Source organism: Pristis pectinata, chromosome 4, assembly GCF_009764475.1.
Source record: "Pristis pectinata isolate sPriPec2 chromosome 4, sPriPec2.1.pri, whole genome shotgun sequence".
In the NCBI taxonomy this organism is placed as follows: domain Eukaryota; kingdom Metazoa; phylum Chordata; class Chondrichthyes; order Rhinopristiformes; family Pristidae; genus Pristis; species Pristis pectinata.
The window spans coordinates 95222557-95238862 of record NC_067408.1 but is presented as its reverse complement, the minus strand read 5'-3'; the positions used below and the strand labels follow the sequence as shown (position 1 = coordinate 95238862).

At 37.9% G+C, this 16306-nt stretch overlaps 1 protein-coding gene across 3 annotated transcripts in view; it reads right to left on the bottom strand.

The window, feature by feature from the left end:
- LOC127569525 (suppressor of tumorigenicity 14 protein homolog) overlaps positions 1 to 16306 on the bottom strand; it is a 68189-nt gene that overhangs the window by 24565 nt on the left and 27318 nt on the right. For all 3 annotated transcript variants that reach the window (XR_007956206.1, XM_052014247.1, XM_052014248.1), the window contains one exon: positions 6349 to 6574. Coding sequence is in view for 2 of the 3 variants with exons in the window: in XM_052014247.1 (XP_051870207.1) it covers positions 6349 to 6574 (226 nt within the window). In the remaining variant the exon portion in view is untranslated. The remainder of the gene's footprint in view (positions 1 to 6348; positions 6575 to 16306) is intronic.

Here is a 16306-nt window from a genome sequence, read left to right as displayed (position 1 = left end):
GCAGCTACAATGTGATATAATAGTAGTTCATAAATAACTTAGTGGTTTACGCAAGTAGGCTTTAATAGATATTTATTACTTCACCCTTTACTAGCATTTGTACAGGGTGCATTAGATTAAGGAATGTTTAGATTAGCAGAATAATGACATTAATAGTAAGTAGTTGTCAGCTGTCCTCATTTGGATGGACAGTGCACATATCTGGTTTCTTTACATGACAGTCAGCTACGCTAGTAAACTAGGTAGTACAATGATTTAAATAGACTCTGAAGTTTACCTGGGAACTTTCCTTGTGCAAGCACTGAGATATCATGCACTTCTTGAAAATATGCAGCGTATTATGGGACATGTTCACCACATGCATGAAAAGCTGGAATGTCCTCAAGTATCATATTTTATGGTGCTATTTAGGGTGTTTTTCTAAATGTTCAGCTTGGGTCTAATACAAAGCTATTACCAGGCCTAAAATGCAGGTACTCCAATACTGCAGCTGTACTCCAATGTTCCCTGGGTTTTGCCAGTTTCATTTTGGACAATGCCATGAATTGTGGACTTCGTTTCAAACACTATGAAATAATCCAAACATACATATTCAAAAAATAGTTGGAGTCAATTTTATCTTTACTGCTAGACCAATAATCTGTCACAAGTAAGTTAGTCACCCATTGTAAAATCTGCTTGATTTTTTTCTGATAAGAGTAACATGCCCCGGATTTACCTTTCCACCCACTAAAGCAAATGTAGGACCATCCCCCATCTTATAAGCCCCTCACCCATCTTCCTACCATCCTTCCTAACCGCTGCTCCTCCAATGTCAACCACAGGAAGCAAATGTTGTGGATTTTCTTTACCGAACAGAATGAAAGAGTTGGCAGATGGCCTTTGCGTTGCAGCACTAGTAAAAATCTTAAACATTCTAACAGACTTGTTAAAACAGCATTTCTTTTTACACTACCTCACGTTGCACTACTATACTTCTCACCATTCTGTTCTTGCGCTCATTGCTATATTTATTGTTGTATTTATTATTACGATGTATACTGTTTATTCTATGAGCTTCATGTGAACAAGGAATTTCATTGCACCCTGGTGTATATGACATTAAGCTAATCTGAATATGAATTTGAATTTGAGTTGTCACAGAGTCACACAGCATGGAAACAGGCCCTTTGGCCTACTGAGACTTTATTGATCATCAGGTACCCATTTACACTAATCCCATTTTAATTTCCCCACATTCCCATCAACTCCCCAAAACTCTCTCACTCACTAACATGCTTGAGACAATTTAGAGTGGCCAATTAACCTACCCAACCCACATGCCTTTGTGTTGTGGGAGATAACCAGAGCACCATGAGGAAACCCATGGAAGGACATGTGAACTCCACACAGACAGCACGATCAGGAGTGAATCCACGTCACTGGAGCTGTGAGGCAGCAGCTCTACTCATTGTGCCACTGCATTGCAGCTTCTTTGCAAGTTGCAGAGGAGGAGCATAAATGTCCAATCCAATCCCTGCATCACTACAGTTGGAATTGAAGAATGAACCAGAACCAACCCAACAGTTATTACTGAGATGGAAGCAGAATTCCAAAGCACAAAATTCTCAGCCAACACACTGTACATAGAGGGGTAGCTGGATAGTTGGAGGCATCATCTTTGAGGTGATACAATAAACAGAGGGCCTATCTGTTCTTTCAGGTGGCCTTTAAGAATCCATAACATTATCTCATAGAAGAACAAAGTAAATATCCTGGCAAATATTTATTCCTCAACTGTTTTCACTAAAGCAGATTACATGAATATATTGATGGTTGAGTGAGCTTGCTCTGTACAGATTAGATACTGCTTTAGAGTGGCCAATTAACCAACTAACCCATATGCCTTTGTGTTGTGGGAGATAATCAGAGCACCAAGTCTTTATTATATAGTAGTTTATTATGGTTTCTTTATTACAGTAGTGACCAAAGTCCAAAAACAATTATATAACTGCAAGTTTTTTTTAAATTTCCTATTGAACAGAGTATTTACTGTGGCCAAATCAAGATCAGTGTAACAAAGTTGGAGCCAATCCCTCTCCCTCACAAATGATTTAACATGAGCAAAACTCAAGCATTACAACCTAGCAGGGAAGTCAATTAGCTGAACACAGAGAATTCCTTCTGAACCGACTCAGCTCTCCAATGGCATTTCACAGTTCGTATACGCTGATGCAATTTTTCTAGGAAGAGAGTCAGCTCCAATCGGGGTCATGGAAAGTTCACAGAGTTTCCTTCACAGCAAAGTTAGCAGTTCCCTTTGCTGAAGTATGGGTGTGTAGTATTAGTGACTGATTTAAAATGAAACTATGGTGGTTAGACTAAGTGAGACTGAAAATGAATGAAAATTTTTAATTCCAAAGCAATTTATATTTCTTACAGAATTTACTGATTGAAAATTGGTATCTAACTACATGCTAATGGAAAGTAAGTAATTGCTTAGCTGCCTTCTATAAACAAAATATAATACAAAAATTGGGTTTGGACTTAGTATTTTAATTACATGTTTAATCGTTCTTCTTTTAATCAGTGGTGTTGACAGGCCACAAGGCATCACTTGAAGTTTTAAGGTGACAACTGATCTCCAGAACAATTACTATCTGAAAATTTCAACCCTACGGTTAAAAAAAAGCTTAATTCACCAGAGAGTTGGGAGCTCTAAAAGGCATTGAGCCTATCTTTAACATTGCATAGAAATCAGTAAAACAGAAGTTGAGATATTTAAACAAAATAAATATTAAGCAACCTTTATGAAATATTTACTTTGCTGAAATAAATCAATTGTCTTCCAAATACTGTCCAATTTTAACAGCTTTTGCAAGAATTAAGAAATGACAACTTTCATGTCAGCGTAAACTGGTACAGGAATACAATCGAGACTTGAAGCACATTTAATCATTTTTACAGGGAATTTCCAGTGAATTAACTCATGATTGAAGGAGCAGTGGCTCTCATGTCAGTCCTGAGAAGGATCATATGGGACAGAGTGCAACTGGAAGCAGGTGAAAGGAGAGGGGTAAGGGAAAGTAAACAAAGGAAATTGTCCTGTGCAATTTATCTGTAAATGAAAAATGATGCAATTTCCATTCTACATTAAAAAAGTGGAAAAAGGAAGATATTACTTGTTGCATGAGCAATAGGAGGTAGTTTCCATTTCTGTTACTCGCCAGCATAGATTCTATAATTGTGAACACTAGAGGTCTTGTGGTGAAAGTAGGCCTGGAAATCTGAAGGTACACGCTTCCCTAAAATTCACAACATTTTAACAGCACATGCTGAGAGTTTTTTTCCCCCCCACAGATTCTCCATTCAAGAAAACCAGCTGAATTGACTATAACTGCCTGTTCAGCAAAGAAAGTTTCAGTAAAAAAAACAGTCCCAGAGCACGTGAGTGCACTGGCGATTGGTGGGTCCAGGAGGAGGCCATGAGACCAGGGTTGATTACATGGAGGTTATCAGGATGATATTTGTGGGGTCTTGGAGGGTTAGGGTGATCACTGGGGGTTTTGGGGTTAGGAAATATTGGGATAGTCAAGTGATTCTGGGTGAGATTATGAAGATCATAGGAGGTTCAGGTAAAATATATAGTTGTCAATGGGTCATTTGCCTGGGTCAGGCTGATCATGATGAGTTAAACGGAAGGGCGGTGAGGAGTCAGACTGATCTGGGAGATTGCAGCAATCAGAAAAATAGGGTGAACAGCTAGGGGTCCAAGGATGGTGAGGATCAGGATGTTTGCAAAGAACATGCTAAACATTTATAAATCACTGCTTTGGCACCAAATGAGGTGATGCATCCACTTCTGGGCACCATTCTGTAGAAAGAGTGTCAAGGCTTTCGTGTGTGTGCAGAGGAGATTTATTAGGTTGGTAGCAGGGACGTGGGACTTCAGAAGCTTGTTCACTTTAAAGCAGAGGCTGCATCAACTCATGGAATAATTATCCAATTCGCCACTGCTTTGGACCTGCATCTTGTTCCCTTTCCAAACCCCCTTGGAAAAATATCACTGACTCTGCTTCAGCCACCCTTTCTGACAGTTCATTACACATCACAACTACTTGCTTTCTAAAATAAATATTATTTTGCCAATTACAAATCTCTGTGGTCTGATTATAAACAGCTGCCACTGGAAACAACTTCTCTGTATTAATTCTATCAAATTCAGTCTTATTTTGAACACAGTGACCAGATCTTCTTTTAGCCTTCTCCACTGAAAGGAGAAAAATTTTAGTTTCCTCATTCTCTGCACAAAACTAAAGTTCTGCATTCATTGCATAATTATGGTCAATTTCTTCTGTAACCTCTCCAAGAACATGACGCCTTCCTAAACTGCGGTGTGCAGAAGTAGACCTGGTACTTCAGAGGAACTTTATTTATAAATATTTAGCATAACTTCCACGTTCTGGTACTCTTCAGGTATTAAATTGGCTCATGCTTGACAATTGACTCATGCATTACAATTATGCCATCCCATCATTGTGTTATAGACAACAATTTACTTTACTGGCTTTCTGCCAACACATGGAGAAATATGGAGAAAGGGAAAGGCATCTTTATCTCTAGGAGGAAGGAGACCCATCAGACATATACTTAGGAGGCAATGGAAAGAAGTAGTGACAGTGGTCAATGGCAGGGTTGTCATTTCTAGAATATGGATGTATGGATGCAGCTGACAATTCTCCCCCCACACCCCCAAACCCACCCACACCACTTTAGTGAGAATTTATCTACCTCTCAATAAAAAATATTCAAAGACTCTGCTTTCATCATACTTTGAGGAAAAGAATTCCAAAGACACATGACTCTCTGAGAGAAAAATAATCACCTAATCTCTATGTTTAATGGGAAATCCCTTATTTTTAAATCATGAACCCTTATTCTGAATTCTCCCACCAGAGGAAATATCTTCCTCACATCCACACTCGGGATACTTTTATAAGTTGTGCACCAAGACACCCAGATCCCTCTACACCTGAGAGCTCTGCAATCTCCCTTCATTTAGATAACATTCCTCTTTATTTTTCTCTTTAATGAACAATTTTGCATTTTCCTACATTTTACTCCATTTGCCACATCTTTGCCCACTCAAACTTTCCACATCACTCTGTAGCCTCCTTATACCCTCTTCACAGCTTACTTTTCTGCCTATCTTTATGTCATCCTAAATTTAGCAACCATACCTTTGGCATCTTCATCCAAGTCATTTATATAAATTGTAAAAGTTGAGGCTCCAGCAACAATCCCTGCAGCATACCATAAGTTATACTTAGCAACCAGAAAAACATGCATTTATGCCTATTGTCTATTTATGGTTTGCTTGACAATGCATGCCAACATGTTACTTCCTGCACCATGAATTTATATTTTCTGCAATAACCTTTTTTCCCGCCCCTCATCAAATGCTTGCTTCAAAATTAAACATAACATATTCACTGGTTCCAACACATATTTCTTTGAAGAACAATAAAGTTGGTCAAACATGAATTCCCTTTCACAAAACCATGCTGACTTTGCCTGAACATCTTAAATGTTTCCAAGTGTCCTGATATAAGATCTTTAATAATAGCTTCTAACATTTTGCTCAATGTCTGTGTCCTGTTTTGAATAAAGGAGATATATTTGCTATTTTCTAATCTAATAGAATCTTTTCAAAATTTAGGGAATTTTGGAAAATTAAAACTAATGCATCACCAATCACTTCTTTTAAGACCCTAGAATGAAGACCATCAGGATCAGAGACCCATTAGCCTACTGCTTCAACAATTCACTCTACCATTTCCCTGGTGAAAGTTCCTCTTTCCCTTCCAATTCCCAATTTACAGCTCTAACTGGGGTGCTACTTCTATCAGCTACAGTGATGACTCATGTAAAATACCTGTTCAATACATCATCCATCTCCTCATTTTCCATTATTAATTCTCCAGATTCATTTTCTTCAGGACCAGTGCTCAATGATTTACTCTTTTCTTTCTTCTTTTTTCAATCTCAGTAAACATTCTTCTTATAGCAAATGACAGGGATAGATCTTTGTATCAGTCAAGGTGGGTGAGCAAAATTTTTAGAAACACTGATGCCAAGTACCCAGGGAACAATGGCTTTAGTGGCACACCCAGTGAGCTCAGGAGAGCTATTAAAAAGAAATGTGACTTAAAACCATGAGGATTTAAATTATTTGTAGATTAAGCATTTAATTACATATTAAGATAGACAATATAGAAATATCAGATAAATATTGGAGCCAAAAAAGAAAAAATATACACAACCATTTTTAAAATCATCTATTTAAAATTTTCTCCAAATGACACGTACTTACTAACAGTTTGTTTTGGGTCTGGAAACCAACTACTGTAAGTTGCCACATCCACACCACTACAGTTGGATCCTACAGGTTTAGTTGAAATTGTAGCTTTGATGGAGGAACCACTCTCTCCTTGGACCAGCCAATAGTTACTGCTGTTTTTGCTGCAATTAATTAATCCCAGTGAATCAAAAGTCTGTTCTTTGCTCCGCAACAAAACACGATGTACACATTGACCTAAAAAGACATAAACAAATAAAAGGTATTTAGAACATTCACTTTGCCTTTGCCACTGTTTAAATCAACTAGATTTTCTCTATAGAATACATACAGAACCAAAGAAGCAAAATTTCTTCAGAGCAACATTCATAGGTACGGTTTCCCCTGCACTTCCAGAAAAGTCATCAAGTAAGGCAGACTGGGAATTTCATCCAAGTTCAAGTTGCTAAATGTAACTTGCGTTTATGTCATGCAATACTTGCCCTTTTATCTCATCTCTTCCCACCATACAGAAATCCAACTCTTCTTTCTGGTGAACCATTGATTCACTTGCAGTTATTCCAATCTTTTGTATCATATTCCATGGTCATAATGTGGTGGTCTCTACACTGGAGAAATCAATACTGATTGAGTGTCCACCCCATGGAGGAACCTAGTTGTCTGTCACTTTAATTCTCTCTCCTATTTCCTTCCATCTGTGGCCTTCTGCACTATTCCAGTGAGGGCCAAGACAAGCTTGAGAAACAGCACCTCATCTTCCATCTGGACACATTGCAGCCTTTAGGACTCGGTATAGAATTCAGCAATTTCAGGTAACCTGCTTTCACTGTTTGTTTCAAAAAATGGCTACTTCTGCTGTAATGTTATCCATCTGTAATATTAAAACAATTTTTTTCTCTCTATAGACACTGCCTGATCTGCTGGACACCTCCAACATTCTAGGTTTACTTCAGTTCTCTCCAACACTTCTAAACTGCATTTTACAGCTTTGTCATATCCCTTTTGTTTGATTCTTCTCTAACTGCCTTCATCAGTCATCAATCAGACAGCTTCAAAAACAGGGTTTCACCATGGCAACCCTGGCCTCAGCCCAGAGATCTTCTGATTGTCCTATCCTCCGCACCCTCTCGACAAGTTAAAACTAATTTGTTTTCACACTTTCCCAGTCTATGAAGGATTTTTGACCTGAAACATTAACTCTGTTTCTCCTTCCACAGATACTGTCCAACTTGCTGAATATTTCCAGCATTTTCTGTTTTTATATAATGTCTTTTGCTCAGAAAGATAAGCTGACGCACTTCACAAAAGATGTAATCAGAAAGAAATGGATAGTGATTCAAGGTGAGATTTAAGGAGAGTCTTGAAGAGGAGAGGTAGAGGGAATTAGAGGAGGTTTTTCCAAATGTTGGCATAATTACGAGTCAGTGAAACAGAGAATTTTGGTTCGGAAGTTTAGTTGTGTGGCTGAGGTGGCTATAGAGAAACACGGCTATGAACTGATTCAAACACAAAATAATAAACTCCTATACCTAGGACTTGGCACCCCTCTCTGTAAATGGATCCTTGACTTCCTGACCAAAGGCTGCATCCTCAGCCCCTTCCTTTACTCCCTATACACTCATGACTGCGTGGCCAGATTCTGCTCTAACTCCATCTACAAGTTTGCAGGTGACACCACCGTAGTGGGCTGAATCTCAAACAACAGCAAGTTGGAGTACAGGAAGGAAATAGAGAGCCTAGTGGCATGGTGTCAAGACTGCAACCTTTCCCTCAATGTCAGCCAAACAAAAGAGCTGGTCATTGACTTCAGGAAGCAGGGCGGAGCACATGCCCCTACCTGTATCGATGGTGCTGAGGTGGAGATGGATGAGGGCTTCAAGTTCCTATGTGTAAACATCACCAGTAGCCTGTCCTGGTCCAACCACATAGACACTTTGACAAAGAAAGCATACCAGTGCCTCGACTTCCTCAGAAGGCTAAGGAAATTAGGCATGTCCCGATGACCCTCACGAATTTTTACTGATCCTACCCAGATACACCACAGCCTGGTATGGCAACTGCTCTGCCCCAGATTGCAAGAAATTGCAGAGGGTTGCAAACACAGCCCAGTCTATCACAAAAACCAACCTCCCCTCCCATGGACTCTGTCTACACTTCCCGCTACCTAATAATCAAGGCCCATCGGGCAGAAGATAGCTTGAGAACGTGTACTACCAGGCTCAAGGACAGCTTGTAATCTGCTGTTAAAAGAGTCTTGAATGGACCTCTTATACAGTGAAGATGAGCAATTGATCTCTCAAACTACCTCGTCACGCCCCTTGTACTTTATTTGTTTACTGCACTGAACTTTCTCTGTTACTGTAGCACTATATTCTGCATTTGTTTTCCTTTTGTACTACCTCGATATACATGCATGGAATGATCTGTCTGGATGGTATGTAAACAAAGCTTTTCACTGTACCAATATACAGGAGCCAATATACGTCAGCAAGGACAAGGATCAACAGATGAGGGCAACTTGGTCTGGGGATAGGAAATGGGCAACAAAGAATAGAGCTTTGAATGTGTCAAAGTCTGCAGAAGGCTGATAATGGGAAGAAAGTCAGAAGAATAAGCGAATAGTCAAATTTGAAACTGACATCACAGATCTAGTGAAATGGAAGGTAATAATAGAGTTGGAACTAGCCAGTTTTAGTGATAGTAAAAATATGGGTTTGGTAGCTCATCTCAAAATTCAATAGAACATTCAACTTTTGATGGGGGACCTAAGGAGCATGAAATTTGAGGAAAGAATGTGGAGGTAGTGGGCATGTGGACTGAAGTAACAAGAGTGCAATAGTGAATTGACGACTGAGGGGCGACACTAACAGGGATACTAGTGCACTTTCTACATCTACTCTTTAGGACTGTGTACAACTCTGAGCTCAACTAGTATCTTGGCTGCAGTGATAAAAAAATGTAGCCAATTGTTCAGCATTGAGCAGTAATGAATTTGTCTCATTAATTGCACATAAGGAGCTTGCCATTTACAGTTTACATTGGCAATGAAGATGAACAAATCAGAAGTGCAACTGCTATCATTTGAACATTTTCTGCTGAGTACCACCTAGATTTTTAATCCACTGTATGATTCCTATGCATGCTGTCTGTAACCAAGTCTGTCTACCAGTTAACCCTTCGGCTGCTAAGAAGATAGTGAATTCTAACTTCTAATCTAATCGACCCATGTCTGTGCAAACCAATTGACAACAAAGATATCTGAATAAACAGCAATGCATATGTTAAGATGATAATGCCACTCAATGTGCATTCTGAGCATGTTCAGTTCTATTCTTCGGGGAAAAGTAGCTTCACAGGTTGGAAGGGGCAATGATTGGATTTGGAATCACAGATAACGTAAGGGAAAATTTTTTTTTAGCAATATAGTACTGAAAATTTACAAAATATTTATGACACATTATCACTTGCTAACTACATAGAAGCAAAACATGCATTAGCTGCATACTTAATTCAGTAACAGAATGTAATAAATATAATAAATGCATTCAGTCACGGAAGGCAAAAAGTGACAAAATAATTGATCAATATGCACTCATCTGAAAAAAACATGAATTTTTCAGAGCTGAAAACACAGATCACTGAAGGATGTATACCAAAGGAACTTTGATGGAAAGCTCTTGAAAATCTCTAAGCTGCTCAAGTTAGCAAAGTAACCTTTCAAAGTGTAAAGAAATAGAAAGACCACAAGACACAACTGTGAATAGGACAAGAAGAGAAACTAAACACCAGGAAGGAAATTTTCACCCAAAATCATCAACAGTGGCATGAATATAGTGAAAACCAGTGTATGGTTCTTAAAAGCAATTTGTAATTCAGAAGAGCATCTAAAATGTGTGCTATGTACTAATATGCTGTCAAATGAAAGATCAAATACAAACCAGTTGAGGTGACATTTGGGAACAAAGCATCCACAACATGGAGGAAAGGCTTTCCATGTTTTTGTTTATAAACAGAGCAATAGACTTCAGTAAGCAGTGCTCCGATAGAGGAAAGATTTGTTCAAATGCAATTTCATTCTTTTGTTTGAAGGTGTGCATTAGAATTCAGAAGTCCTACTGGTTCTACAAAGGAGTGTAAAATAAATCCTTGACCCACCCACTAGAACTCAAACCTCCCTGTTGGCTAGGGATATAAACCTAGCACTTATATTAAGTCAAGGTATAATGGAATATATTGTATAATTTTAGACTTAAAAGTTAAATAATCTGTTATTTTAGGCATTTCAAAGAAATAAAGCATCCTTAAAACATCATATTGAATTAGCCTATACGTAGCAAGGGAGAAGAAACTGTGAATGAAAATCTTTCAAAACTTATAAAAAGAGAAGCGTAGATATTTCTACATTTAGTGGGCAATTTCGGAAAGCTGAACAAGTTGAAGTCTGTTCTCCAAGACAGGGACTCGATGTCTTGTCTCTCTAAGACTCCTTTCAAAGGTTATGATGTGTTTTAAGTTCAGGTATTCTAGACTGAGTACTGAGAGAATATGGCATGTTCCCCATACTTGCTGCTCTTTTGTTTAAAAGGGAAGGATCATTCTCTTGTGAAAACTGTAAAGCTTAACAGATGAAGCACGTGCCCAAACTTGCAGAAGAACTTTCAGAATTATTTTACTAAAACATTGGAAAAATATTATTGGGTCAGGCTCTTCTTGCTGGCAGCCACATCCTTTCTAGGGTAAATTTGATGGTGTGGTTGCACAGTGGTTTGGTTACTTGTCTAGTTATTCAGTGCCATTGGCCAATTACCAAGACAGATTATTTCAAACTCCACCACAACACCAAGAATTTAAGATACAAGAAAGACTGCAGATGCTGGAAATCTGGAGCAACACACAAAATGCTGGAGGAACTGAGTGGGTCAGGCAGCATCCATGGAGGGAAATTGATAGTCAACATTGCGGGTTGAGACCCTTCATCAGGACCAGGAATTTAAATTGTTAATTAGACAACACAGAATAATCTAATGTTTGTATTAAACTTGTAACTCAAGACTGTTGTCAAGATCTCAGTGGTTCTTTAACCCTTTTAGGGAAAGGAATCTGTTGCTCTTACCTGGTCAGACTCCAGACACACAGCAAAGTGACTGACTTTGAACTGCCCTCCAACAAACAACTCATTTAGGAATGGGCAATAAATGTTGATCTCGCTAGCAACTCTCACATCCTGAGAATGAATAAAAAAAACCTGCCCAAGCCACCCTTGTCAATATCAGCCCAAGGAGGATTTTTATGGAAAATTTACCCTTTGTTTAACTAAGACTAAGTGATCTTCCAGTTTTTCTGTGATTTGCCTTGCTTGTCTGCTAAGAGCTTGTGTTTGCTTATTATTGTAATATTGCTACTCTGCTGTAAACTGTCATTCTGACACTATTTTTATTAGTTAAATTTTATGTTTTTCCTTTTTATCTTGTTTTATATATTCAAAAATACTAAAACACAATTTTAATGCCTCTTTTACTGTGTAGAAATAAATGACAGTATTTTTTAAACATACTATTAACATGACACCATTTGCTTCCAAAGAAACTTAAAAATATGCAGTAACTACTTTTCCATGTCAAAACCACTGAGATTAAAGTTAGCATATTTGAAGTATAGCTGGGAATTAATTCAGAATTAGAGTCAAAATTTTTAATTGTGAACAGCTTTTTTTTCCCCAGTATTGTCATGGATGGTGAAACAGTATCACAATACAGAACTGAGTTTTCTGGGAAAGGAATGCATCTTGTTTGTTGTTTTGAGCTCCTCAAAAATCATATTAAAGCAATAAATTAAAATATGAAACAACAAACAATAAATTAAAATACTAAATTATATTAATACTAAATTATATTAATACTAAATTATATTAATACTAAATTAATACTAAATCATTAATACTAAATTAAAATACTAGCTCATATTAAAATCATTAAAGCAATAAATTAAAATACTAAACAACAAACAATAAACAGTATTAATAGTCTGTGTGTCTCAAATGAGCTGCAAGAAAATGTTCTATTTGTGATAGAAATTTTAATTTAATGAATATGGAACACAAAATAGTTTGCATATCTGTACATCAAAATCTGTATATTTGCCTTGTGCCTGTATTTTCTGAGTGGACTGAGGGATTCAAGGTAACCAGAAAATAACCATAGCTACTTAATTACTTCTATTCCCTTGGCTTACTTGTTTCCAAATTTCCTCTGGCCTTCCACCTTCCGCTGTCCCCAGCCCACCCCCCACACAGACACACACATGCACACACGTATCAAAGTCACGCGGGTAACGGGAAATGCAAATTGAGAGCAAGATCATCTGTATACTAAAGTGACATCTTCAATAGTATTGGGGAAATGGTGCTGACGTGCATGACAGAAAGAGGAAATGATAGATATTGAGATATCACCAAGGCCATGGTGTGAGAGCTGATTTGTTCACATACAAGAAAGAATGGTACCTTAGCTACAATCAACCACTCAAAGTTCTCACTTATTAGAAGGCTGAAAGACTTGGGAGTTACAACATTAACCACAACAGTTTGAATTCTGTTTGCAGTAAAAGGGTTTCCTGAGAAGCTAATATGCAAGAGTCCATAGATTCACCATTGTGAGCTCATCTCCATACTATCCAAGAGGACACAGGTTTATAAAGAGATATGTTCAAACAATCAAGAGATTGTTGCAGAAAGGCTTAAAATACAGAGGGACAAAGGAAGACCTAAAACTTTTTGTAACTGCAAATCACACCTTTCAAGCCTGACATGAAATTATTGACCAAGCTACGGAATTTACAGAAAGTAAATGAAAACTTTGGCCAGCAAAATTCATCTTCCACAAGACCAAGAATTAACATGATTGATATACAAGTAAAAAGAAACTAAAGCTGCAACAACCAGGCTAAATTATTATTCACGTTGTAGAAGGGACAGGCAGTACATGTACAAGATTCAGTTATGAAAATATTGAACAAAGCTAGTCATTGATAAAGCTGACACCCCAAAATCCTGCATCATCCAGATAGAAATGAGTAAACTGATGAGACAGACCTGAATTCATCTTCTGACTATACCAGGGCTGAAGGAACAGAAATTATCAACAGGAGCACCAACATCAGCACATAAGGAGAAATGAGTGCAAATTCTACAGTAATGGGAATAACTAACACCGTAGCAGCAAATACTGCACCAACTCAGAAATGACTGCAGCCAAGTCAACTAAATGACATAATACTTTACCATCCAGACAATTTTGTAAATAGAGCTTAAGTTGAAAATAGATCACCAATTTAAAAAAAATTAACTTAAAGAGAGAAAATGCAATGCTATATAGTGAAATTGAGTAAGGAACTATATTGTTAGGCACATTATACTACTTTGTACTTGTGCCATGCCACTCTTTTGTTTACCATATGTAATACATAAAAACTGAAGAATAAATACATTGTTGAGTCATTGATGGTAGTCTGGAAACTAATTAACAAACAGTGCTCTGGAAAACAAACAATTCACGATAGCCATCTTTCCATCACTTGCTCAAGGTGTGGATGCTATTTATCCCCACCCAAGAATGCCAAGCTTCAAAGGTTTTAGCTTCTTTTAGGGACATATCTGGTGTTCCTCAAAGCCTGTGCCAACAGATAATCACACTACATCTTAATTGATCAGAGTCATTATTGATTTGGTTTCAAGGAAGTCCATGGCCAAATGCAACAACTTGGTTTCAAGTGGTGCAGACCCACAAGGCATTTACAGGAACAATGCCCGAGGTTAAACTCAGGTAATCTTTATGGATTCAGCAACAAAATCCTAGTTGTTGCTATGCTGAAATCAAAGCATTTCTTTGTGTCTGCAATGATTCCAGCACAATGCAGAAGTTACTTCTGCCAAAAGTACAAAAGGAACAATAAAATAAACCAACCACTTACTGCAAATGGCTCTTTACCATTTAATCAAAATCCCAGCAACAATAAGTTACCAGAGTTCTGATGAAAACTCACTCTAAAACATTAGCCTTGTTTCTCTCTCCATGGATGTTTCCTGACCTGCTGCATATTTCTTGCATTCTCTGTTTTCATTTTAGATTTTGAGCATCTGCAGAGCTTTGGATCTTGAGTTTGTATCCCTCAGTTCCAACATTGTTTTTTGTTTGCTTTTACCCTCTTTCCTCCTGTCAAGTTACATTCCTCTGCTGAATCAGCTGAATTAACAAGGCTTCATCAACTTTTCTCAGTCTCTCAATCTCCAGACACATTCCCATTTGGTCTATCCGTTCCACTGTTATTCAACTTAAAACTTGTTTTAATATTTAATTTCTTTCAGTTCTGACGAAAGGTCATTGACCTTAAGTGTTACCCGTTTTCCTCTGCATAGATTCTGCCTGAACTACTGAGTGTTTCCAACATTCACTGTTTATATGTCTAGGTCTAAATAGTATAGAGTGTTACTCCCCTGATCAGAACAAGGACCACTGTCTTTTGTTTTCTTTAAACTGACACTGACATGGGTTTGGAGCTAGGATCTTATCTTAAAATTGTCAGATGACACAGAATTTGGAAGTATAGTAACAGTTTGTAATAGACATCAAAAGAGCATTGATAGGCTGCTGGAATGCGTGGGCATGAGCAGATGAAATTCAGTGCAGAAATATGGAGATGATTTATAAAACAAGTGGAAAATCAGAGGTTCTGAAGGGTATTTGAAGGCGGTAGGATGTTAAAAAAGTAGTTGAAGCTTACAGGAGCCCTGACTGTATAAACTGACGTATGGAGCACAAATACCACAAAGGTATGCTAAACCTATATTAGTTCAGCGAGAGAAACAAAGGACTGCAGATGCTGGAATCTAGATGAAAAACATTTATGATGCTGGAGGAACTCAGCAGGCCAGGCAGCATCCGTGGAGAAAAGCAAGCAGTCAACATTTTGGGTCAGGACCCTTCTTCATGACTAAAGATTTCAGCTTATTGGGAGCATTCTAGGGTAGATGGAAATTTTAGAGAAGTTACAGAGAGATTTACTTTAATGTTCCCAGAGATGTCCGATTACTGTTATGTGATGGTGGGCGTTACTAGAAAAAGCTGTTGTTCTCCTTGGAGCAGAAGAGGCCAGGTGGAATCCTGACATGTTTAAAATAATGAAGAGTTTACCCAGAATAAAATAAAAGGAAACTATTTCCAGGAGGATGGGTTACAGATTTAGAATGACAAAAGAAGCAGAAGATACAGAAGGGCATGTGTAACATGGAAATGGTGTGGTTAGGATCTGGAATACACTCCCTGACTAGGCCATGGATGAAGTTAATAAAGAAGGAATTGCATTTATGTAGCAGTAAAGCTATCTCAAGGTGCTTTATTACCTTGCCATAATTGGAGCATTCATTAGCTCCCAAACCCGGAAGATGTTGGCTGAAAGCTATTCCATAGTCACAGCAGGGATCTGAGCAGACTTTTTCAGAAGCCACAAATATTGAACCAAATAGGTACAGAAGGAAGAGAAAAGCTTCATGGTTGTACAAGGTAATGCAAAAAATGCAGTGAATTTTGTGTTTCGCATCACTTTTTATGCCTTTCTATTTCCTTAATTCCTAAATATCAAGCCATCTTTTAATGTTTAATGTATAATGAGAAATGAAAAGATAGCAATTGATAGTAACAATGGAGGGATGGAAAAGAAAGGGTTTCAAGTGTTTAAATGCCCATTTGTGTCAATGCTATAATGGGATATGGGAAGAATTGTGTAACTCACATGAAAATTGCATTCATAAAGGCATTTGTGGCAGCAATAAGATTGGCTGGCTGTCTTACATAGAACACACTACAGCACAGTACAGGCCCTTCGGCCCACAATGTTGTGCTGACATTTCATCCTGCTCTAAGATCTATCTAACCCTTCCCTCCCACATAGCCCCCTATTTCTCTATCATTCATG